General features: G+C 37.0%; 2 protein-coding genes and 1 non-coding gene across 4 annotated transcripts in view; 1 reads left to right on the top strand and 2 right to left on the bottom strand.

Moving 5' to 3' along the window:
* Positions 1 to 715: 715 nt before the first annotated feature.
* On the top strand, positions 716 to 2,516 carry LOC126777697 (heme oxygenase 1). Its single transcript, XM_050500837.1, has 4 exons — positions 716 to 922; positions 1,014 to 1,146; positions 1,407 to 1,618; positions 1,702 to 2,516. Exons 1-4 carry the CDS (start codon positions 823 to 825, stop codon positions 1,989 to 1,991), a joined length of 735 nt encoding a protein of 244 aa, XP_050356794.1. The 5' UTR covers positions 716 to 822; the 3' UTR covers positions 1,992 to 2,516.
* LOC126777611 (uncharacterized) overlaps positions 2,510 to 22,671 on the bottom strand; it is a 53,922-nt gene continuing 33,760 nt past the window's right edge. The window contains exons 40-70 of one of the 2 annotated variants that reach the window (XM_050500682.1): positions 22,322 to 22,480; positions 21,916 to 22,151; positions 21,341 to 21,452; positions 20,743 to 20,913; positions 20,256 to 20,398; positions 19,311 to 19,416; positions 18,407 to 18,537; positions 17,733 to 17,934; positions 16,984 to 17,204; positions 16,327 to 16,462; positions 15,662 to 16,039; positions 15,292 to 15,537; positions 14,838 to 15,074; positions 14,237 to 14,569; positions 13,774 to 13,939; positions 12,716 to 13,646; positions 11,888 to 12,083; positions 11,096 to 11,229; positions 10,299 to 10,540; positions 9,138 to 9,340; positions 8,588 to 8,744; positions 8,153 to 8,379; positions 7,300 to 7,424; positions 6,649 to 6,843; positions 6,031 to 6,152; positions 5,538 to 5,686; positions 4,948 to 5,059; positions 4,116 to 4,247; positions 3,605 to 3,634; positions 3,468 to 3,530; positions 2,510 to 2,762 (exon numbers count right to left, since the gene is read on the bottom strand). In XM_050500682.1, the coding sequence (XP_050356639.1) occupies positions 2,737 to 2,762; positions 3,468 to 3,530; positions 3,605 to 3,634; positions 4,116 to 4,247; positions 4,948 to 5,059; positions 5,538 to 5,686; positions 6,031 to 6,152; positions 6,649 to 6,843; positions 7,300 to 7,424; positions 8,153 to 8,379; positions 8,588 to 8,744; positions 9,138 to 9,340; positions 10,299 to 10,540; positions 11,096 to 11,229; positions 11,888 to 12,083; positions 12,716 to 13,646; positions 13,774 to 13,939; positions 14,237 to 14,569; positions 14,838 to 15,074; positions 15,292 to 15,537; positions 15,662 to 16,039; positions 16,327 to 16,462; positions 16,984 to 17,204; positions 17,733 to 17,934; positions 18,407 to 18,537; positions 19,311 to 19,416; positions 20,256 to 20,398; positions 20,743 to 20,913; positions 21,341 to 21,452; positions 21,916 to 22,151; positions 22,322 to 22,480 (6,021 nt within the window). In that variant the 3' untranslated portion in view covers positions 2,510 to 2,736. Of the gene's footprint in view, positions 2,763 to 3,467; positions 3,635 to 4,115; positions 4,248 to 4,947; positions 5,060 to 5,537; positions 5,687 to 6,030; positions 6,153 to 6,648; positions 6,844 to 7,299; positions 7,425 to 8,152; positions 8,380 to 8,587; positions 8,745 to 9,137; positions 9,341 to 10,298; positions 10,541 to 11,095; positions 11,230 to 11,887; positions 12,084 to 12,715; positions 13,647 to 13,773; positions 13,940 to 14,236; positions 14,570 to 14,837; positions 15,075 to 15,291; positions 15,538 to 15,661; positions 16,040 to 16,326; positions 16,463 to 16,983; positions 17,205 to 17,732; positions 17,935 to 18,406; positions 18,538 to 19,310; positions 19,417 to 20,255; positions 20,399 to 20,742; positions 20,914 to 21,340; positions 21,453 to 21,915; positions 22,152 to 22,321; positions 22,481 to 22,671 lie in introns of both variants that reach the window. The other variant, XM_050500681.1, reaches the window with a different exon arrangement.
* On the bottom strand, positions 2,920 to 3,081 carry LOC126777738 (U1 spliceosomal RNA). The gene has a single exon (XR_007670082.1). It is a non-coding gene; the product is annotated as a U1 spliceosomal RNA (small nuclear RNA).

The following is a 22,671-nucleotide window of genomic DNA, read 5'->3' as shown; positions in this document are numbered from 1 at the left end:
CCTAACATGGACACATCAAGTAAATATTTTTTTGGATAACTCCAACCTATAGCAAATACAACCAAATTTGGGCAAAATATAATTATCGAATTATATTTCAATAATCGTATTGATTAACGATTACGATAACAGATTAACTTTAAATAATTCTGAAGAGGGCACACGAGGATGCTGTGGGGACTTTTTTAACTCATCCACTTACTTTACTGTTTTTTATAGTAGAATCGTGACTCATTATTAAATATTGTAATCGTAATCATTATTCTGATTACATTTTGCCCAAGTCAGAATAGCGTGATGGTATGAGCTCCTAATCCAAATCAAACGGAGAGGAAGCTTAAAGTATCAGACTTTACTTTCTTATTCTATACTGATAAATAATAATTATATGTATCGAGAAACCCATTCGTTGACCCAAACAACGGTCCATAATTATTTTACCGTAAATACTAGTTATTCCTATGCGCATGTGGAATAATAAACACAAAAAATCCTTTAAAATGTAGGTGCTCTAGCTACTAAATCACCTCGATTATATAATAAATAATTGTATGGAACATATTTTGATTTTGATTTGTTAAGACTTCACATGTTTTCTTAATTAAAAATGTTTTATAAACTTAGAATTATTGAAGGCGTTGATGAAGAGATCTCTATTCCCTTGACAGTTGTTAGTTAATAATTGTCATTGTCAGTTTTCGATGTTTAATCTTATTCAGTTTCATTCGTGCTTCAGAGTAGGATGGTAATTAATAATTAATATTAGAAAACACGTACATACATATCGACTTCGATAGCACACGGAAGACATATTTTTTAGAAATGGCGCAAAAAGAAGAATTGTTTACCACTCGTGTGCGTAAAGCAACAAGAACAATTCATTCAGTCAGTGACGCCTTGGTAAACGCAAAGTTTGCTATTTGTAAGTAATCCAGTCCGTTAAAACTGTATTTTGAAATTAAATATTGTTTAATTATTTTTTATTTTTTTATAATATGTATTTTATTTTGTAGCTTTAAGTGATGAAACTGTATGGGGTGGAGGGTTATTTGTGTTTTATCACATATTTGCATTCCTTGAAGATGCTAAGAAAAGATTAAGTATGACAGATTATGAAAAGTTATTTGTAACCGATGTACTACTCAGGTATGTTTGTTTTATTAACTTTCATATAAATAAATTACTCAAGTCTAATTTTAAATCAATTTGAATAGGCTGCACACATCCTTTGTTGTTAGACATATACTACAATGAAAATATTTTTATGAATCATGACTTTTAACACAAACAAGTTGTAGTCAATATGTTGACATTGCATTTACATATGAAGAAAGATAAAATCAACTATAATTTATAATAACTTAGTTATTTTTGTTCTTTTTATATATTTGTAACTATCCTTTCAGAAAAGATGCTTTTGAAGATGACCTGGCGCACTATCTTGGAGAGAATTGGCAATCTTTACCTAAATCTTCAGCATTGGAGAACTATCTAGAACACTTGCAAAACCTTGAAAGAGAAAACCCAAAACTGCTGATGGCTTATGTTTATCATCTTTATTTAGGCTTATTGAGCGGTGGACAGATTCTTGCTAAGAAGAGGAATGTTTTTGGTGATGGTAATTGATTTAATAAAATATATTAAATGCTATATTGCTTTCAATGTACATGATACATATAAAACTATTGTATTTAATTTTAGGTAACTCTGAGACAGGAAAATATATTGATAGAGTGACAGATTTCACCGATGTTGATATTGCCCAACTGAAGAAAGATTTCCGACAAGCAATGAACGAGATAGCTGTAAAAATGACTGAAGATGAAAAGCAAGCATTTATAGAAGAAAGTAGTCAAGTTTTTCTAATGAACAATTTGATAGTTAACTCGGTTGGGGGTCAAAGCAAAGTTCTCTATAACATATTATATAAAACTTCGGCAATAATTTTGCTTTTAGCCGGTGTGATGTTGGCATACAAATTAAACAAATAGAAATTAAAATTGGCAAAGTGATAATCTAGAAATAGATGATCAATTTGTTACATTGTAGTAATATTGAATCTTTGTTTATCCTATATTGATAAAATAATTATTGCAAAGTCATGTATTACTTACTAATTATAGAACAAACATGTTAAACAGCTTATATCACAAAGTATAACATATTTTATCTATGAGTGTGTAGAATTGAATGCAATATAGTATAGGGGAAAATTACTCTTTTGTATTAGTAATTGTATGTTTTATTTGTGTTAAAGAGTTTATTATGGATATTTTATCATTACGTCTAGTTGACCTTAAATTTTAATTATGTAAGTGTTGTTCCCTTTCTAATTCTATTATTATTAATATGAGAAAAAAATATTATTATCAAATTTTCTGTTGGCTGTGATTAGGAAAATTTTCAAATTTTTTTTTTATTCTTTGTTAATGTTATAAACTTGATCATAGCTTGAGAAGCCCTAACTTACAGTGTGATAGTAGTATTGTCGTTGATAATAAAAGACTGATTAAGTATCATGTATTTTATTTAGTATCCATCTTAATTATTAATATTATTTTCATTTCTAGCTAAAAAAATTATTCAAATTAATAATTTACAAAAATAATCTTATGGTAGATTAGGAATCTTATTAAATATGTATTTTAATTCACTAATACACACTAAAAAAATTATCATCTAAAAGACGGCAGGGTGGGTGGATCCATCGCCATGTCTATCAATTCGTCGATATCATCAGAGTTCCAAAATGATAGTTCCAGCTGAAATATTGAAAAGTTATATATAAATTAGCAGTTCGTCGCTTATTATTTTATAAGAATTCATTATTTGAATACAAAACAATAAAAATTTTATATTAGTCAACTTTGATAAGCGATTTCAATAAAGACTGTTAAATTAAGAGACTGGTCTTCATAAGGGGGACAGCGCGTACGCAGTCCCCACTACCAAAAATTACGCGTCCGAGTTATCCGCATTAGGGATAATCGCAGAGGTCAACCCATCCGCAGTGCAATGGATAGGCCTCGCTCTGGGGGAACCGCCTTCATGATCACGGTATCCCCTACGCCAGGTAAGTATGCTTAATAAATTTTAACTCGGGGTAGTCATTATTCTGGCGAAAATCTAGCCAGCGCGATGCAGAAATAAACATAACATGTATAGCGACATCTAGTGGTACAATTGTGAACTATGTAGTAGATTGTTGAACGATTTTGTTGTGCATTAATGACGCAAGAGGGCGGCTTGAGGTACAGTGTACTAGCTATAAGCAAAAAAGCAGCTATTAATAAGCTGTTGATAAGTGTGTTAATGTTTTAAAAGTCAATTTTATTCTGAAGTTGTTATTTTAGATTAATGTAGAAATGAAGTTTTCACGACAACTAACACGTGATTTATTGAAAAATGATATGATTTTTTCGTGTTGTATGTCAATGTGCATGCGTGGCGACTGTCGGGATACAGACGGGGTCCCGGGCGGCGCAGGGGCGGCAGTGCAGCGCGGCGGCGCGACACTCGCAGCGCGGCGCGGCGCAGGGCGGCGCGGCGTGCGCGGCGCGGCCGCCCGCCACCGTCGCGAAGCGCCGCGCCGCGCCGCGCTCGCCGGACAGCTTCGAGCCCGCCCAGATGGTGCCTGACACCGGACGTTAGTATTACTCTTATATTGCTTATACCGTTTAAAGGGGTTGTTGTAAAGTTTTACATAATTTGTTCTGATTTTTGTCCAGTGAAAATATATCTGTAGCTTACTATATAATGTATAAAAAAATATCACTAGCGCCATCTATTTTGACGGAATATAATTATAAAATTAGCGCCCTCATATTAACTATGTAATTAAAGTATACACTTACGATTATTTTGATAACAGTTAATTTCTCAACGTACACGTTAGCCGTAGCACCGATCTATCGTGGCAGTTATCTTGTCACTCTATTTATGCACTTAATTGGACAAAACCGCCATTCCAAGCTTATGAAAGATTCGACGAGTTGAAATCAGTTTATGGCTCGAAGTAGTCAAATGTCTACAGTCAGCACTGATGATCACTAAATTAGCTAGTAATTCTTAATTGAGTAAATTTATTATTAGAACAAGTGTTCTGTTTTTCATACCGTTAGTTTCCAAAGCGAGAGAAGTGCATAGTCCAAGTTTGTCCTTTGGTAGTCTCACTTGTTTTCGCAGTCCGGGGTCACCGACGAGTCTCTCGTAATCTTTATTAGTATAAGCCAACATGCTGTCCACACCTTTTAAAATATAAAATAATAAAAGATTACAAAATGTCTTAATTCATATTGACATATATTTACAAGATACAAAACATCTCAAACACTATATTATAATTAAATAAATAAACACCATATTTCGAATGTGACTTCAATTTATCATTTTCCTCTACACGTCATATTTGCCCTGGTGCCCAGAAATTAGGGTATTTTTTTTATAGAATAGTTAGGCGGACGGGCAAATGGGCCACAAAATAATTGGTCACCAAAACCTATAGACATTGGCATTGTATGTTTGTTTTTAATTGTTGTTTTTCTTATAAAGACATAAGATCTAAGATAAATTTTACACCTTTCAAAATATTATGATATATATACAGTATTACATAGTGATTTCAATATACCAATGTTTGTCAAATAATATGTAATTTCAGAGTTTTGCAGTGTCATCTTAGTATATTTATAGTGTTAGGGGAGGGGTTATATATTAGGTGAAAAATTTGCTATGTTTTTCCTTGGAGTTCAAGCTTTGTACGGTTCATTGCACCGACAATATTGCAACGTTTTAAGCTTTATACTTAGATACACAACCTGGACAAGCTTTTTCCATACTAAATTTCATCAAAATCAGTTCAGTGGTATAGCCGTGAAGGCGTAACAGATAGGTTACTTTCGCATTTATATATAGGTTAGTTTACAAAAGTGAATCAGATATACTTACCAAAGAGATACTTGGCGGCCCTCTTCTTCGAGAGCGAGAAGTCGTCGTCCATCAGGACATGCAGAGTTATGGAGTTCTCCATCAAGTTGTGGTAAATAGTAGAATAGTCAAACTGGAATATTATATCAGTTATATATTATTAAATTTTTATTATTCTATATTAGTAAAAAGTTACCAATTTGTCTGGTGTTTATATATCATTAAATCATTACCGATGAAAGAATGTTTGTAGTAAATATTTACTTTGGAAGACTCTCTGTAACGCTCTGGTTAAGCAAATAACCCGTTGAGACTGAGCACAGGTTTTCTTTTCGACCAAATTTGGGACAATATGAAGAATTTGGAATAATATGTTCCAAATTTCTCAGAGCAGTGACCATATAATAATAATTTAACACGTGCACGTTTCTTTAAGGTTTTTCCTACAATGCCGAGCATGAGCTTATACATAAAACGAATCACGTGAAAACTAAGTTGTGCTTGCCGGATACGTGTCCGATTTATTCGGTTAAGTTCAAAGTGTTATATGTAGGAGGTCATCGTGGTTTGATTCAAAAATGTCAGTGCAGTGCCCCGGGGGCCGCCCGTACCGCGCTGGAGGAGTCGTCGCAGCGCGTGCAGGGCAGCAGCAGCACGGCGCGCGGCAGGCCGGCGCGCAGCGGCAGTGACGTCACGAAGCGCAGCGCCGCCAGCGCGTCGCCGCTCTGCGTCGCGTTGCTGCGCACCTGCGAGTTCTTGTCTGGGGGGGGGGACGCTCGGCTTATACTATTGAAGCGGTTCGTTGCGTGAAGACAAGACAGTTTACGATTTCGTATTCGAGGTTATTTTAATATATAATGTAAACGATAAACAGTTTTTAAATATGCACTAAATGCAAAAAGTTGTTTTTCATCTTCTCATCTTTCATCTTAACTTGCTTTTCGTCTTCCATATTTCTATCATTTCCATTTTTACGCTTATAAGTCGTGATTTTAAAATTATATTTAATGTCAACACTGTCTAGTGTTGTGTTACGTGTTTTATCAATCATATATACATGTTTTAACAGTATATGATGTTACTCATAATATACAAGCCCCATACCGATCTCGAAGGCCTCGAAGTGCCGGGGCACGTCGACGGCGCTGGTGAAGAGCGCGCCCTGCACGTACAGCGCGCGCGGACGGCGGAACACGCCCGCGCCGCCGTACGCCACCACCGCGTACCTGCGCATACAGAACAAGCATTTTTTTTATAGAATAGGAAGGCGGCGAGCATATGGGCCACCTGATGGTAAGTGGTCACCAACGCCCATAGACATTGGCATTGTAAGAAATGTTAACCATCGCTTACATCACCAATGCGCCACCAACCTTGGGAACTAAGATGTTATGTCCCTTGTGCCTGTAATTACACTGGCTCACTCACCCTTCAAACCGGAACACAACAATATCAAGTATTGCTGTTTTGCGTTAGAATATCTGATGAGTGGGTGGTACCTACCCAGACGAGCTTGCACAAAGCTCTACCATCAGTAAAAAAAGCATGACGGAAATCAAACAAAAAAAGATATTTTTTGATGAAGTCGACATTATGTATAAACTGAGTTTTCGTCAATCAAATTTTAATATTTAAATTTAAACAGTGAAATATATCCCAAGGAGCAAAATATTTCTATGCAGGACTTTTTCATTTACTTTTATTTGAGTTTTACCAAATTACCTGTTATCAGAAAATCCGTTCCCTTGGAACTTGCTGTCCAATGTCTCGACAAACATATCGATGTTTTTCGCTTTCCGAATATTCTTGTTGCAGTACTGTGCTTCGATCACGAAGACCACATCCATGGAGTTAGGGACGTTCTGCAGCTGTAGGAATGAACCTTCCTCCACGACATCTCCGTCAGGTGTGATACACCTGAAAATGAGACATTTTATTCATACTGAAAGCTGTCTTAATATTGTATATCTATGAGCATGAATATGTTTACCTTCTTTAAGTAAATATTATTTACCTACTTGTTAGAGAATGGGGAGTGCTGAGCGTATTATTTGTTTATTTGAAATATATTATTATGTTATTCTTTGCACCCCCTGCCCTGTCGATACCGCGACCGCAGCCTTGGTCGGGCCTAGCGGGCTTGCCGGTAACTGGGGGCCTTTTTTTGGGCGTATCTGCCATTGGCGAGCGCAGTAGGGGGGTAAGATGTTTATGGAGAGGGGACGCTGCTGCCCATCCCCCCCTTTTCCCCGTCCCTCAGTCGCCTGTTACGATACCGGCGGGATGAGATTGGGGGAGTACTATCCTAAGCCGGCACTCCACGGCAATTATTATGTATATTATGTTATCTGTAACGGAGGGCCGTGTACGTACTGCACGCAGTGGTCGGGCACGTGCGTGGGCACGTGTTGCTGCGCGCACAGCTCGCGGTAGGCGGCCGCCAGCGCGCACGCCTCCGCGCCGCCCTCGCACTGCTCGTAGAACGGCACCGCGTCGATCTGGTGACACGGTGGTAAATAATAAAGGTCGCCCATACACTGACATTGTGAGAAGTATAAACCACTATACAACCAATATGTGTAATAACACTGCCGTCATTTCATCACCGGAACAAAGGAATACTATGTATTGATGCTTGGTGGTAGAATAATTGGTGGTAGAGAGCCGAGATGGCCCAGTGGTAAGAACGCGTGAATCTTAACCGATGATCGTGTTTTCAAACCCGGGCAAGCACCACTGAACTTTCATGTGCTTAATTTGTAATTATAATTCATGTCGTGCTTTACGGTGAAGGAAAACATCGTGAGGAAATCTGCATGTGTCTAATTTCACTGAAATTCTGCAACATGTGTATTCCACCAACCCGCATTGGAGCTTCTCCTCAAAAAGAGGAGAGGAGGCCTTTAGCCCAGCAGTGGGACATTCACAGGCTGTTACGGTAGAATAATTGATAACTGATGACCCAGCCAGCATGATCACAAATCCCTACCCCATTTTTGTTGATATACACACATTGCCTTACTAACTCTACGTTTTCTGTACATCAAATAAATTACAGTTTACACGCTTTTTAATTACACAACTTAAGGATATATTTTCATTTACACACTATTTTGATAACGAAAAATCTTTTAAATTTATTTTTTAAAATGAATCCTAAAACAACAATTGATACCGACAGCAAAACAATTTAATCATAATATAGAAGTATTCAATAGTGACTTACCAGTGAGAAGCAGGGATGTAATGGAGATACTTTATTCCTGAAGAACTTGTCACAGGCCGTGTTGTTATATTTCTGCGGGGGCGTGTGTGCGGTCGCGTTCGCCACCGCCCACGCGCGCGCGAGGTGGTCGATGTCGGTCTCGATGGAGTTGTTGGGCAACTGCAGCTCGTCGTACTGCTCATTGTTGTAGGTGCCGAGGAGACCGCCGAGGCTTGCGTAGTACCAACCTGAATATTAATATCAAGAAATACATATACAATAAATATAATTAACTGATTAAATTGTATGACACAGATACAAACAATAAATTGCCAAGAAATAGAAAAAAAAATAGATTTTTATTTTATTTGTCGAATTAAAATATTTTCTATGAATAATAGAATATTTAACGTATATTTACAATGAATAATATAAAGAATGAAAGTAAAACTTTACCTGCAACTTGCAGCTTACAAGTACGGAAAAGAAGGTTGCATTCGATATCCAAGCCGATTTGTCCTTCGATAGATAACGTGTCGGTTTGTCGGTCGACCACCAGGTCATCCACAACAGCCGGCAAATTGAGTGGTGTTATTCGATCTAATGAGACTTGCTGGAATAAAAAGAATATTATTAGTAAATAATCATTCGTTCACATGAATGTCGAAAACAAAGTGATTACACCCGAAGTACTCGGAGGGACCAAATGATGAACGAAATAATAACTATATTTCACTGTTCACAGTACATTAATAAATTTGATCACTTTTGTAACTTTTTTTTTCCTGAATGTATGCTGTTGGCCCTATTGGCCTTGACAGCGTCACCAGGCGTTGGGGCGAGTACTAGCCTTAAATTTAGAAAAAAATTGTAACATTGACATTACGTATATATACTATTACAAAAAAACTTAGACAACGTGATTCAGGAATTTCAAATAATGAATCAACGCCATCTGTTGACAAACAGTAACAAACATGTTTACTCTTAACACAAAGATTCTCACCTCTTTGTACAAGTCAATAAAAATGAGATTCCTCTTCGTTAAAATAACTAAATCATATCTTCCCTCCTCGTTACTCTCCATGAGTATAGTGAAATTGTTCTGCCTATAGTCCTTGGTTAGTAGGAACGTTCCGGGTTCCGATATTGTGAACACTTGTTTATCGAAAGTAACCAGAGTACCCTGTCCAGTCATCATTGCCAATCCTAAAAAATGGAAAGTCTTAATATTTTATTTTTTTTTAATTTATTTGACGAAGGTTGACGATAAAATGCGTCACGAGATGGTAAGTCACCTTCGCCTTCAGAAATTGAAATGGGAAAAAGTATAAAGTATTCTTTACATCATAAAAGCAGTTCCAACAACAACAGAATTAATATTATACCCTTTGTGCATTGGCTCACAAAGTCTGGTTAATAACGCAACAACAGAAAGTGTTAATATTTCGTACAACCAGTCGAGCCCGCAAAGCCTATACCTAGGAAGTAATACAATACTTATATTTACAGGGCAGTTAGTAGTTAGCCGAGATGGCCTAGTGGTAAGAACGCGTGAATCTTAACCGATGATCGTGGGTTCAAACCCGGGCAAGCACCACTGAATTTTCATGTGCTTAATTTGTGTTTATAATTCATCTCGTGCTTAACGGTGAAGGAAAACATCGTGAGGAAACCTGCATGTGTCTAATTTCATTGAAATTCTGCCACATGTGTATTCTACCAACCCGCATTGGAGCAGCGTGGTGGAATAAGCTCCAAACCTTCTCCTCAAAAGGGAGAGGAGGCCTTAGCCCAGCAGTGGGACATTAACAGGCTGTTACTGTACTGTAGTAGTTATCGAAATCCATTGCCATATATAACCAGCATACTGTTATTCGATGGTAATTAAACGTATTACATGAAATTTTGAATTTGCTGTGAACTTTAAAGAACATCTCGTAAAACAGAATTAACCCAATTCTGTTTTACGAGATGTTCTTTAATGTCTAATAACTTTTACAATGAAATACATATTTAAATATAAAAATTATGAAGTTGATATAGTGTAGTTGTAAAACAACTTCCCGAATGCGGCAACTACCGACATCTTGACTAGAAGATTAATCGAGCCTTATCTTATGTCATTAATTAAATAAATAGTTTTAAATATTGGTTGACATCATACCTGAAAACGGTGGCAACACATTGTTAAAGTCCATGTATGGTCGTATATCGTAGTAATAAGCCCAGATGCTTCTGTTGCTGGTCAACCATTCGTCCATAAAGTCCCTAACAGTCCTGTACTCGGAGATCTCGCTGAAGTCCGGTGTCCGGTTGAAAGCGTGCCAGGACATTGGCAACTTCTGTTCGAGGAGTATTTCGCCTTTGTGTGGGTCGAATATGAAGTTAGTTTTCGGGTTGCGGTGTCTGTTGATAATTATGTTTGTAAGTTTGGGGATTATAGACGAGAAGTGGTCGATAGTTTCAGTTCAATTAATTCAATATCCATGTAAAAACTGCGCTTGAATATCCCCAAATGAAATATAAATTATAGCTAAATTTACTATATTTTGCGTCTCAAAAATTTTTTACCAGCAATTCGCTGATATTTTGCGGATTTTGGTAAAGTTATAATAATATTTTTCACACACGACCATCTGATCCCAAATTAAGCATGTACAGAGCTTGTACTATGGAAACCAGACAACTGATATACTAAATATACTTTTTTTCTTTTGTAAATACATACTTATATAGATAATTACACCCCAGACTCAGGACAAACAGACATGTTCACGCATACAAATATCTGTCCTGGGTGGGAATCGAACCCATAACCTTCGGCGTGAAAGGCAAGCATCCACCGACCACGCCAACCGGCTGGTAGTGTTAAAAGGTAAAATTAAAAAAAAGTATATTTAAAGACAAATTACTCGTTACACTTTAAGTCATATAAATGTATGCTTAATAAAACACACTCACAGTTCTTCATACTGCAGCGCTGTCTTGGCCATGTCCGTGACTTTGGCGTACAGTATCTCCCACACCTTGTCCAGCGCCTCGCCTATCAAGAAGTAGTCGTACCACCACTTGAGGCGTACGTACGCTTCTTGGTACTACGACGTAACGTACAAATATATTTATATACAATATTTTCTAGTTAATTTTTCTTAATATATAAGATACATAATATGCTATTGCATATAAAGCATAACATGTTTTATTTCAAATATTTTTACTGTTTTATTTTAATACCCATACGTATATATGTATTAATTATTCCTAATGCATTTATGTTACATATATTTTATTTACTCTCAAACGTTAAATCTTAATTACTGGTGGTAGAGCTTTGTGCAAGCTCGTCTGGGTAGGTACCCCCCACTCATCAGATATTCTACCGCAAAACAGCAGTACTTGTTATTGTTGTGTTCCGGTTTGAAGGATGAGCGAGCCAGTGTAATTACAGGCACAAGGGACATAAAATCTTAGTTCCCAAGGTTGGTGGCGCATTGGCTATATAAGCGATGGTTGACATTTCTTACAATGCCAATGTCTAACGGCGTTTGATGACCACTTACCATCAGGTGGCCCGTATGCTCGTTCGCCTTCCTATTCTATAAAAAAAAATCTGAACATTTTTGGGGCATATCTCATGTTTATACGCGTATACAAAACAGCATTACGTTTTTATGGTTGAAATATTTCAATATGCTTCTAGAAATTATTTAAAATGAAGCAAATTTTAGTTCATATGTAATTCGAAAAAAGTACCTTTTCTCTAACGTATACGACTTGCGGTGTCTTCAAGAAGTTCTCCCAAGCGTTCTTGAATTCGTTGTATAACTGTTTAAATTCGTCCGTGAACGGGATGTATTTTTCTATTTTACCCCATATTACGTTCCACAGCTTTCTCGTGTACTTCTTTATATTCGTTATTATATCATTGTTAATTAAGTCTTTGTAAATTCTGTGGAAGTTAATATGTAAGCACATTAAATTATTTTTAAAGTAACTGAATAGGGGCTAATCTTTTAATAGACAACTGGCAGTCAACCGTATGAACTTAATGACATGAATGAATGAAAAATGAATGAATGAATATAATAATAATAATAATAAAAATACAGAGCTTGTACTATGAGACAATGATATACTACAGTATCATAGTATGAGACAACTGATATACTACATATATATATTTTTTGTAAATACATACTTATATTTTTAATTACACCCAGACTCAAGACAAACAGACATGTTCATGCACACAAATATCTGTCCTGGGTGGGAATCGAGCCCACAACTTTCGGCCTGAAAGGCAAGCTAACCACGCCAACCGGCTGGTCAAAAATATGTACTCAAAACTAGTAATTTCGAATTGTTTTTTCTATCGCTTATTTTCAGATAGTTGTTTTTTATTTAGGCGGCTATTGTGAATAATAATGAGAAAACATGCTTTTTATAATGAAAACATTTGTATGAATTCAAATTCAGAACAAATTAAGTACTTAAGACATTTTTTTTATTAATTCTTTATTTAAATATTCAACTATTAAGGAATAACTTGTTCAGGAATATAATAATATAAATCGAACTCACCGATCCATTTCATGTCCAAACGTCGACACGTAATTGAAATATGGCGTGTCCGTTAATTCGTGGGTTCGTTCGTGGAAGAAATCCATAATACCCCTCCATATCGTTACGACAAACGCTTCCGTGTAATGCAGCATTTTGAAGAACAACGGCTCGATAGATTTTAGCAAGTCATGCCAATATTTACCGAGTCTCGTGGTCGCGTTCACCCAAGTCTCCTCCCAGTAGTCCAAAAACTTCATATGCAAATCTCTTACGAAATTGTCATATTGCAATATCATCGATTCCAATTTATCTGATACTAATTCCATCAAATCCGCCTCGAGGAACTTGTTCATGGATTCCAAGAAGTTTGAGTATGCCATTTTTATTGAATCCACAACGTACGTGAGACTCTCTTTGATCGACGAGCTGGTGTTACCCATCATTCCCCACATGTCATTAACGAAACCCGGGAGACTCTCTAAATGATTCCTTATTGCCATTTCGTCTAATACGTAGTAAGTGAACTCGACTATATCCTTTACGTAGAAGTCATTAAGGTCGTAAGATTGGTTCAAGAACTGTTCAAAGTCGTCCAAATCGTCTTTAATGACGTGTAAGTCGTTCAGATCGTCCAAGAAATCTCTGACTCTCGGCTTCGCGTCGCTCCAAATGTTCCGCAAAGCGAGATGAGCTTCCATCGGAGCCTCTTTGATGATAACAAGGGTTTCATTAACTTGGCTGTACAAAAGTTTCAGTACGTAGAGTCCTTGTGATTTAATTTCGCTGAATATTTCCGGTCGCCATACTATCGCGCTGGTAAGGAGACGGGAGTGATTCAACCGTATATAGGAGGCTACATCTACGGTAGTGACGTCATCGTAGTTACGCCACGCGTTCAGTTTGGCAGATCTCGTGTCTACGATTCTTCCTATCATGTGATATGAGATATCTGGAATAATATATACAATTTATGAAATAAAACACATAACTTTATAGATTATCATTATTTGGTCCTTTGAGCCGGATACAATAATATAGTTATTATTATTAAATTTTTATATATAAGATAGACTTACCATCTGTGCTATTATAATGGGCGACCATAGCTTTATCAAACATTGATAGTTCAGCGAAAACGGTGTCATTAGCGTTAGGTCGTAACACGCAACCTCTGGCTTGATATCTCGGGTATACTAGAGACCAAGTGCCATTGACTTTGTAGAAATATGTCTCATTAGCGCGCTGTATTATAAAAGAAAAAAAATATATAAAATAATACTGTTATCATGACACATTACTTTTATCATGATTTTCTACTACTTTCATAAATTATTAAGTATTGAATTATTTAAGCGAACAAACACAGACAACAACCCATATTGTGTATCGTTGACAGCGTATCTTACATCTATAATAGTATAACCATAGAACATCCAAGCGTAAGTTGTTCGAACATTAAAAACTTTTTACTTGTCGATTCTAATTCTATAGTACAATATTTATTTAATTTTAAAAATCGAAATAGGAAACTAAACTTACCTCCCAATTAACTTCGCTTCTATGCAAATCGATCAAAAGTTTATTGCTCCTTAGCTTTTCATAGAAGAGATTCTTTTGGAATCTATAATAGTTGGTTAAGTAATACCAACGACTGTGTATATTTATATCTGATTTCATATCTAGGTCCAAGTTTGTTGAAGGGTGAACGCACTTGAGGGCAAATTTGTAGTCTCTTATCGGCCCATTGGAATTATCGGTTAGTATGGACCTTAGTTTTAGGTATTCGTTTTCGTAATCCGAATACTGTAACTCTATGGAGATGTTGGACATAACCGCGGGAGTGGTTAAATATTGCCCTTTTAGTGTGACATCCTGAAAATTATGATTATTTAGTTTTTTATTGTTAGAAATTAAATTGTCAAATATGTACGTTAAGGTACTCCTTAAACATTGTCTTCGTAAAATTTAATTCAATAAGAATTATGTCAGAAATAACTTTAGGTATATCAATGTTATCCGGAACAATTTACAGATAACATCGGTCACATTATTCATAAACGTTTCAGGAGTTTCACTAACACTTTATATTGAATTAATTCACCAATACAAAATAATAGTATATTTAGAAAAATAATAATACCTTTCTAAAGGAGGGATGAGAAAGCGCCAGATAAACATCGTGCAGGTTGCCTTCCTTGGTGGGGGGGTTCTCCCACCTGCCTTTCAGTTCTGCACTCTTGTTCTCGGCGCGAACATTCCACAGCATGTGTGCGGTGCCGTCCAGCAACGTGTCCTGCAGGCGGTACAGCGCCGTCACGCGGAATGTACGGAGGGGGTAGCGAACGTCCATTATAATTTGTTGGGATTCTGTATCGGCCTGAAAATCAAACAAATTAATGTAATTTGTGCTAAAGATTATGCGGTCTCCTTAGCAAGATAAAATAACCGCAAATTCTATTAAAACCCCTTGGGCTATTGCTATCCCCACTTCTATCAGATTTTTTTTCGAAATATAAATATTAATGACTTCTTCAATATTCCTAGTATAAAAAAAACCATTGCCATTTTGTTTTAAATTAAAAATAAAAACTTACGACGCTCATGTTAGTAACATGAATATCATAATTGACCCAAACGTCATCTGCCCATTTGACTTTGCTTCCTTGTTTTAGTTCTTTATCGAATGCTTCGTACTTGTTCTCGAAGGACCAGGTTCGGTTTCTATGTATGGCGGTCAGTTTCAGCTGCTTGCCAATGTCATACGTGTACATATCGAGTCTGCCAGTTATGTTAGCCATGGTTGCGTTATGGAGGTGGAATATTGTGGCTTGCTTTGCGTCCTGAAATATTTGATGATAGAAGTGTAAAGTGGGAATATCGGTGACATTTGGTAAGATGCTACATATTTTATAAAGATTTCGTTTTTTTTTTACTTAATTAAACTGCAGATGAGTTCATACTTACTATATTACCAGTGTTATCGTATTCATGGATGTATTTCACACCGAACGGCGTGTGTGCGTTTTCCACCTTTATATTCATAGTTGCAAGATCCAGATTCCTGTCGCTCTTAGTCAAAACTTTATCAAAGAAGAATTCGACAAATCTCTCGCGATCAAAATCGATTGTTGCGTTTCCATTGCTCGATTTTTCCTCTTCCACATAGAAATATTCAGTGTTAACTAAATGTTGAGTGTTCAATGGAACGGATATTGATATAGCTCCGAGTTGTTTGAAGCCGTTATCTTGTTTTATGTATTTGTGTGTTGTGTTCAGCGACGCTGACTTGTTAGGCCAGAACAGATCCACTTTGTTATCTGATAATTCTTCTATATTGTTAATCTGTGACGAGCGAAACTCAATATTACTCAATGAGACATTTACGTTTGGCTTTAGAAGTGTTATCATTGGCTAATATCGACAAGGTTTTGGTTTGACAACAATAACAACAGGAGTAATAAATTATTAACTATGATAATATTTTTTACGATACCTATGGAGTCTCTCACAAGGCAAAGACTGGAATTAAAATGGAGATAAAGTATTTGGAATGAAGGTTTTTTTGTATGATAAATTTAGTAGTTTTGTCAGATAATTGTAAGGTATTTAAATAGAGAGTTCAGACTCACGTCAAATATAGACTTGAGCCATGGCAGGGTGTGGAAGGGCGTGGACATGTTGAAGTGTCCGTCGGTGTGTCGGATCCCGCCGTAGCGCGCGTCTATCTCGCCTATTTGGCAGCTGCCGGGCCGGTGCATGACACCTCTGAACGATTCGAAATTACGTTACACATTCAAATTAATTTAATATTTCATAAGTTATAAGCTATATGCAATTAAAATTTCCGTAGCGTATTTCTATACTGTACTGTAAGATATATAAAAAATAGCAAAAACAGAAAATAATAAGTTTTCATGACATTTTAGGAAAGGCTAATAAAGTAACTAATGTTATATTTTTCATCTGGGTAAGTTCTCTACCGTGACGAGATTAAGCGTTTCAATGTAACGTTTCGGACCCATGGTTTTGTGTCGTAGTTTTCTTTTGTTTGATTTATGATTTAGGATGACAAATGGTACCATCAGCCACCTGATTGTAAATGGCTATAGTAAGAAATATTAAATATCTCTTACAACGCTATACGCTATCAACCTTGGACCCAAGATATTATTGTCCCACTGGCTCACCCTCAAACCAGAACAAAAGTATAGTATTTCTGTTTGGCAGTAGAATAAAAAATAGTGTTCGGCACGCGATATTGTAAATATTAAATATGTGTAACTCACTTGACCACGTGGTATCCATGAACCATATCTTTCTGATACGAGCCCTTGACAGTGAAGGTCGGTTCGCCCTCATACATTGGTGTATTTAAAGCGTAGTCGATGTATCTTGAACCGTTCACGTCCCAATTGTATGATATTATATTGTCAACGTTCTTATAGACGGAGTCCGATGTCCAGGTTATTGTGGAGTTCGCGTCGAAGCTTTCCGCTAGAGTCAGCATCTGTGGATTTTTTTGAATATCAATTGTTATTTGGATATATCATACTAATTTATAGTTTGCTATTAACTAAATGGATTAATTTATGTGCTCGATCGAATCAAAAAATAATACTTTCTGAAAAAAGAAAAAGCCGAGATGGCTCAGTGGTAAGAACGCGTGAATCTTAACGGATGAACGTGGGTTCAAACCCGGGGGAGCACCACTGATTTTTCATGTGCTTAATTTGTGATTATAATTCATCTCGTGCTTTACGGTGAAGGTAAACATCGTGAGGAAACCTGCATGTGTCGAACTTCACTGAAATTCTGCCACATGTAGTGCCACATATTCCACCAACCCACATTGAAGCTGCGTGGTGGAATAAGCTCCGAACCTTCACCTCAAAAAGAGGAGAGGAGGCCTTTAGCCCAGCAGTGGGATATTCACAGGCTATTACGGTCACGGTTACGGAAAAAAGAATAATGCAGGTGCATTCTTATTCGAGAGACCATTTCGTAATATGCTATATAGTATATATAATCCGCTAACCTTTCCTTTAAGTCCAGCATGTATTTTGGTAACGTCGGTGCGATACATCGCTTCGATTGTTTGGGCGGGATTCGTAGCGTCACCCATCGACCCGTCCATGTACAGGGTGTGCACGTCTACGTTCGGTTTCGGGAGGATGGCGTTGATGATGAGATTAAGACGTTTGTCCATTACGAAACCGAATGATGCATTTGCTCCAATTCTGTGGAAAAAACGTTATTTTGTATTTATAATTTCTGATACGTATTAAAAAAAATATTTGTTTGATATATGATATTTCGGTATATTTGAGATTTTAGGTGGTTATCTATCGTTACTCTTCACTCCTACCCTGTGCCTGTATTACACTGTCTCACTCACTCTTCAAGCCTGACTGCCAGAACAGCGAAATGTATTAATGTTGAGCAAAATAACAGGAATGATGATTGCTTGTGCTTGATTTGTTTTAATAATTCATCACGGTCTTGGCGGTGAAAACATTGTAATGAAATATGCACGTTCATCCGAGAAAATATGCACCATTGTTTCCACCAACCCGCATTGGTGCAGAGTGGTGGGACAGGCTCTAAATCAACTCAAAAAAGAAGGCCCTAGCATAATAATGTTTCACATATGTATTTCCTGTATTATGAGTTTTATATCTTACATGATAAGGTAGGTATAATTCAACTTACTGCCATATGCGGTCCAAGTCCATCCTGAATCCAGCATTGGTCTTTGTGAGACCGTCAGCCGTATTGTTACCGAAGTAGATATCTAAGTCTACGCTTCGCTGGATTTGCTTAACGAGTTGCTGACCTATTGCCTACAGATTAAGATTCATATTTTATTGTTAATTACTTTCACTTGATCATAATCCAATTAATCATTTTTAAATTAATAATTTTAAACACTATAATTATTATGGGCGCAAAAACATTCACCAGTAAAAATATATTTTATTTTAAGAACCTAATATATTACAAATATTTGTTTTATAATATCCATTTAGGAATTTATTTAATGGTAAATAAATAGTTCATTCTCGCATTTTATCGAGATGGCTTAACGGAATTAATACGTGGGATTAAGCTCAAAGTTACGAGTAAGCAAGACACACTATTAATTTTTCTTTATGAGTTTTAGTTCAATTCATTCTTGTCGCTGCAGAGAAACATCGCGAGATAACCTCTCAATTATTAGTGCAGCATCGTGTGAATCTTAACCGATGATCGTGGGTTCAAACCCGGGCAACCACCACTGAGTTTTCATGTGCTTAATTTGTGATTATAATTCATCTCGTGCTGTACGGTGAAGAAAAACATCGTGAGAAAACCTGCATGTGTCTAATTTCACTGAAATTTTGCCACATGTGTATTCCACCAACCCGCATTGGGGCAGCGCGGTGGAATCAGCTCCAAACCTTCTCCTCAAAAAGGGAGAAAGTATGGAGAAGGAAACTTAGCCCAGCAGTGGGACATTTACAGGTTGTTACTATATTTTTTCTTCATCTTTAAATTGTTTTTTTCCCAGTAGGAAAGGAAGCGCTTATTTACTTTTATTTAAGCAAAAATATATTCAACAAGATCTCATACTTACGCGTATAAATAGGTCACCGAGTAAGAAACTCCACTTGAGGTCACCATCACCCTTCATATCTGGTAATTCGTACTTACAGAGCAGATAACCAGTTTTTGGTGCAAATCTACAATAATATGATTAAAATGTATTTGAAAAAATAATATTCTTAATTCAACGTCCCTAACAGTTTAGAATCCCGGACCATGAAAATAAGCTTTACATATTCTTGTTTATTTATTTATGTTAATTTCTCCTCATACGGCTCGTCTGAATATTCGAGGAGTTAACAGCACTTACGCTGGTGTCACAATGATCACTGCGACTATCACAATAGGCGATTCCAATGGTTATTCACCGTCAGCCATCATTCCTAGTATCGTTTTGTAAAAATTCCTAAATTTATATAATATATAATTAAATTAAAAATTGATTTTGTCACAATTGGTTGGTATGAACAATTATTATATTAATAATATCCTGGGACATTTTTCACACACGGCCATCTGATCCCAAAAGAAGCTTAAGCTTAAGCTTGTACAGAGCTTGGGTTATGGAAACCAGACAACTGATATACTACATATACTATTTTTCTTTTTGTAAATACATACTTATATAGATAATTACACCCAGACTCAGGACAAACAGACATGTTCATGCACACAAATATCTGTCCTGGGTGGGATTCGAACCCAAAACCGTAGGCGTGAAAGGTAAGCATCCACCAACCACGCCAACCGGCTCAAATTATTGAAATAAACGAATGAGAAATAAAAACTAACGGTTAACCATGACACCTTAGTATGCATTACTTTTGCCTAGTGGAACTCTTCCACATTAGCGCTTAAGGGGAATTTAATAAATACCTTGTACAATACTATCGTTAGATTTTTAATTATTCTCTATTTTTCTTATGATTGAAATGCGTAGAAGTGTCATAAATATATTTACTAAAGAAGAACTTACACGAAATCTGCATCACCCTTAACGAACTTCAGCTTCTGCAGCGGCGTGGCGGCCTGCACCGTCACCACCCGCCGCAGCTCCGGGTACATGTCCACGCGGGACTTGAAGTAGATCTCCTTGCTCTTCACTTTGGGTATGTCCACCTAGAATTTATATTAATAATTTCCTATAGGTCTGGGTGCGATTCCGTGCCAACACTATCAATTTTACATGTTAAGTCTATATATATATTATTTTTTTTATAAAGATATTCACGGTGTAAGAATTATTCATTTATATATATCCTAACATAGGAATAGAATCGAACTCTGTGGACCACAAAGTGGAATACTTTTATTGTCAAAATTAGAATTTCAAAAATAATAGACACAAATTTGATTCCATTATTGCGCACGATACAAGACATTAGTGTTAATTTTGCTCCACACGTATAATATTTCATGAAATGAACCTTAAGTCAGTCAGAATAAAGTTAATTTTAGTTTACCTTCAGATATATGTCAGTGAAATTTTGTTCCATTTCAGCTTTAGCGCGAACAGTTGCCTCCATCGGTCCTACGATGTGAGCTGTTATGCCGTATATTGTGGGGGAGTTTTCGCACTTCACTCGTACTGTTATCTGCTGACCCTGGCCTTTCGGTACCAATGTTAAAAATAGCTGGAATAGAATATATTTTTATGATTACTGTAAATGTTTTTCGTTTTTTGTAAGTCAATTTCTTACATTCAGCGATAGTTCTAATTACTTTATTGATCTTAATTAGACAGTTATCAAAGTACATAGGCCAACTTCGAGTTTAGATGCTGGTACTTGCAGGAAGTATCAGTATTTAAAGGCGAAGTACTAGGTTAGTATTACTCTTCACAACATCATGTTTCTTAAAAAAGTGAGATGTTATATATGTCGCTTATTTGTAAACCCGGAATACACAAATATAAATAGTGTGGTGAGGTGGTAGAATCAATGTACACCGGTAAAAAGAGAGAGAATTGAATGCAAGTATTGACTGTCAACAAGATAATGAGAACAATAACACTTTGATCTATGAGAATATTTGTAAGCATAAATTATTAAGCAATGATACCTCAAGTGGTTCTCGTTTGAGCACCTTCCCGGAGATGCTGTATTCAGTCGTGTCCGTTACGAACGATCCTCGGATGTCGTCTTCGTCAAACTCTCCAATGATTTTCATCGCACTGTTTGTTAAATGTTATTATATACATATAATATACATATAATTAAAGAATAAATTTAGCATTTACAAAAAAAATTGAATGAATTTATGATCCGTGTATGTTTTCATGATTTGGTCAAATAAGCCACTAGACCAGTGGTTAGAACGCGTGAATCTTAACCGACGATCGTGAGTTCAAGCCCGGGCAAGCACCACTGAATTTTCATGTGCTTAATTTGTGATTATAATTCATCTCGTGCTTGACGGTGAAGGAAAACATCGCGAGGAAACTGCATGTGTCGAATTCCATTGTAATTATGCCACACGTGTATTCTCCCAACTCGCATTGGAGCAGCGTGGTGGAAAAAGCTCCAAATCTTGTTCTCAAAAGGGAGAGGAGGCCTCAGCCCAGCAGGGGGACATCAACGGGCCGGTACTGTACGTTTCCAGAGCGATGAATCGCAAGACGCATGCGTATAAGGTACCGGAAGCCGTCGTGCGGGCTGCTGAGCGCCACGCTGAGCGAGGCGGGCCACTGGTCGGCCTGCAGCGAGTAGGCGGCGCCGCCGGCCGCCACGTCGAGCGACAGCGTGCGCTGGCGGCGCAGCTCGGCGTACTGCAGCGCCAGCGCGGCGCGCGCCAGCACGGGCCGCAGCGCGCCGCGCGCCGACACGCGCAGCCGCCGCGCCGGCGCCGCGCCCCACGCCGCCTCCGCGAACAGCTGCGAGCGCGCGCTTATTGGGCCCGAGTGCGTCGAGGCATTTTGCAGTAAAAAAACAAAGGGTTCCGAGGCCGCTTTCGCGCCTGCCATGCTTCTTTTGGGACATTTCTCGATACAGATGAGAAAACACTAGAGAATGATAGGAATATTTGGAATGAGTGCTAACTCACGTAATTATCTTGATCTCCCTGCTGTATATGAATTCCGCCCCCCACGATATTTTCCACGTCCGAGAAATCTTTTTTAAATTCCATCTTGATGAAGTAGTCCTCCAAGTATATCGACGTTAGGTTCAAGCTGCCCGATGTTTCGACGAACGGGTCGTCCAGCTGTTATTTAAAAGCCAATTAGAATTTGGTCAGTAGTTACGAAATAAACGTGCACCAATTATTTATGTTTATCAATTTATTGATTAATTTTGTTGATTAAATATCATATAATTTAACGCAAGTGAAAAAAAAAATAATTAAATTTCCAAAAAATTAATGGAATGTTATTTTAAAAATTTTATAATTACTTT

Source organism: Nymphalis io, chromosome 23 (genome assembly GCF_905147045.1).
Source record: "Nymphalis io chromosome 23, ilAglIoxx1.1, whole genome shotgun sequence".
Taxonomy (NCBI): Eukaryota; Metazoa; Arthropoda; class Insecta; order Lepidoptera; family Nymphalidae; genus Nymphalis; species Nymphalis io.
Note: the sequence above shows the minus strand (reverse complement) of the source record. Positions and strands in the feature narration are given on the sequence as shown.

Excerpts from the sequence above, each read along its gene's own strand:
- LOC126777697 (XM_050500837.1), top strand. The coding sequence starts at position 823 with ATGGCGCAAAAAGAAGAATTGTTTACCACTCGTGTGCGTAAAGCAACA. Across the intron at positions 1,147-1,406 it reads GTAACCGATGTACTACTCAG|AAAAGATGCTTTTGAAGATG; the intron begins GTATGTTTGTTT and ends CTATCCTTTCAG. Across the intron at positions 1,619-1,701 it reads GAGGAATGTTTTTGGTGATG|GTAACTCTGAGACAGGAAAA; the intron begins GTAATTGATTTA and ends ATTTAATTTTAG.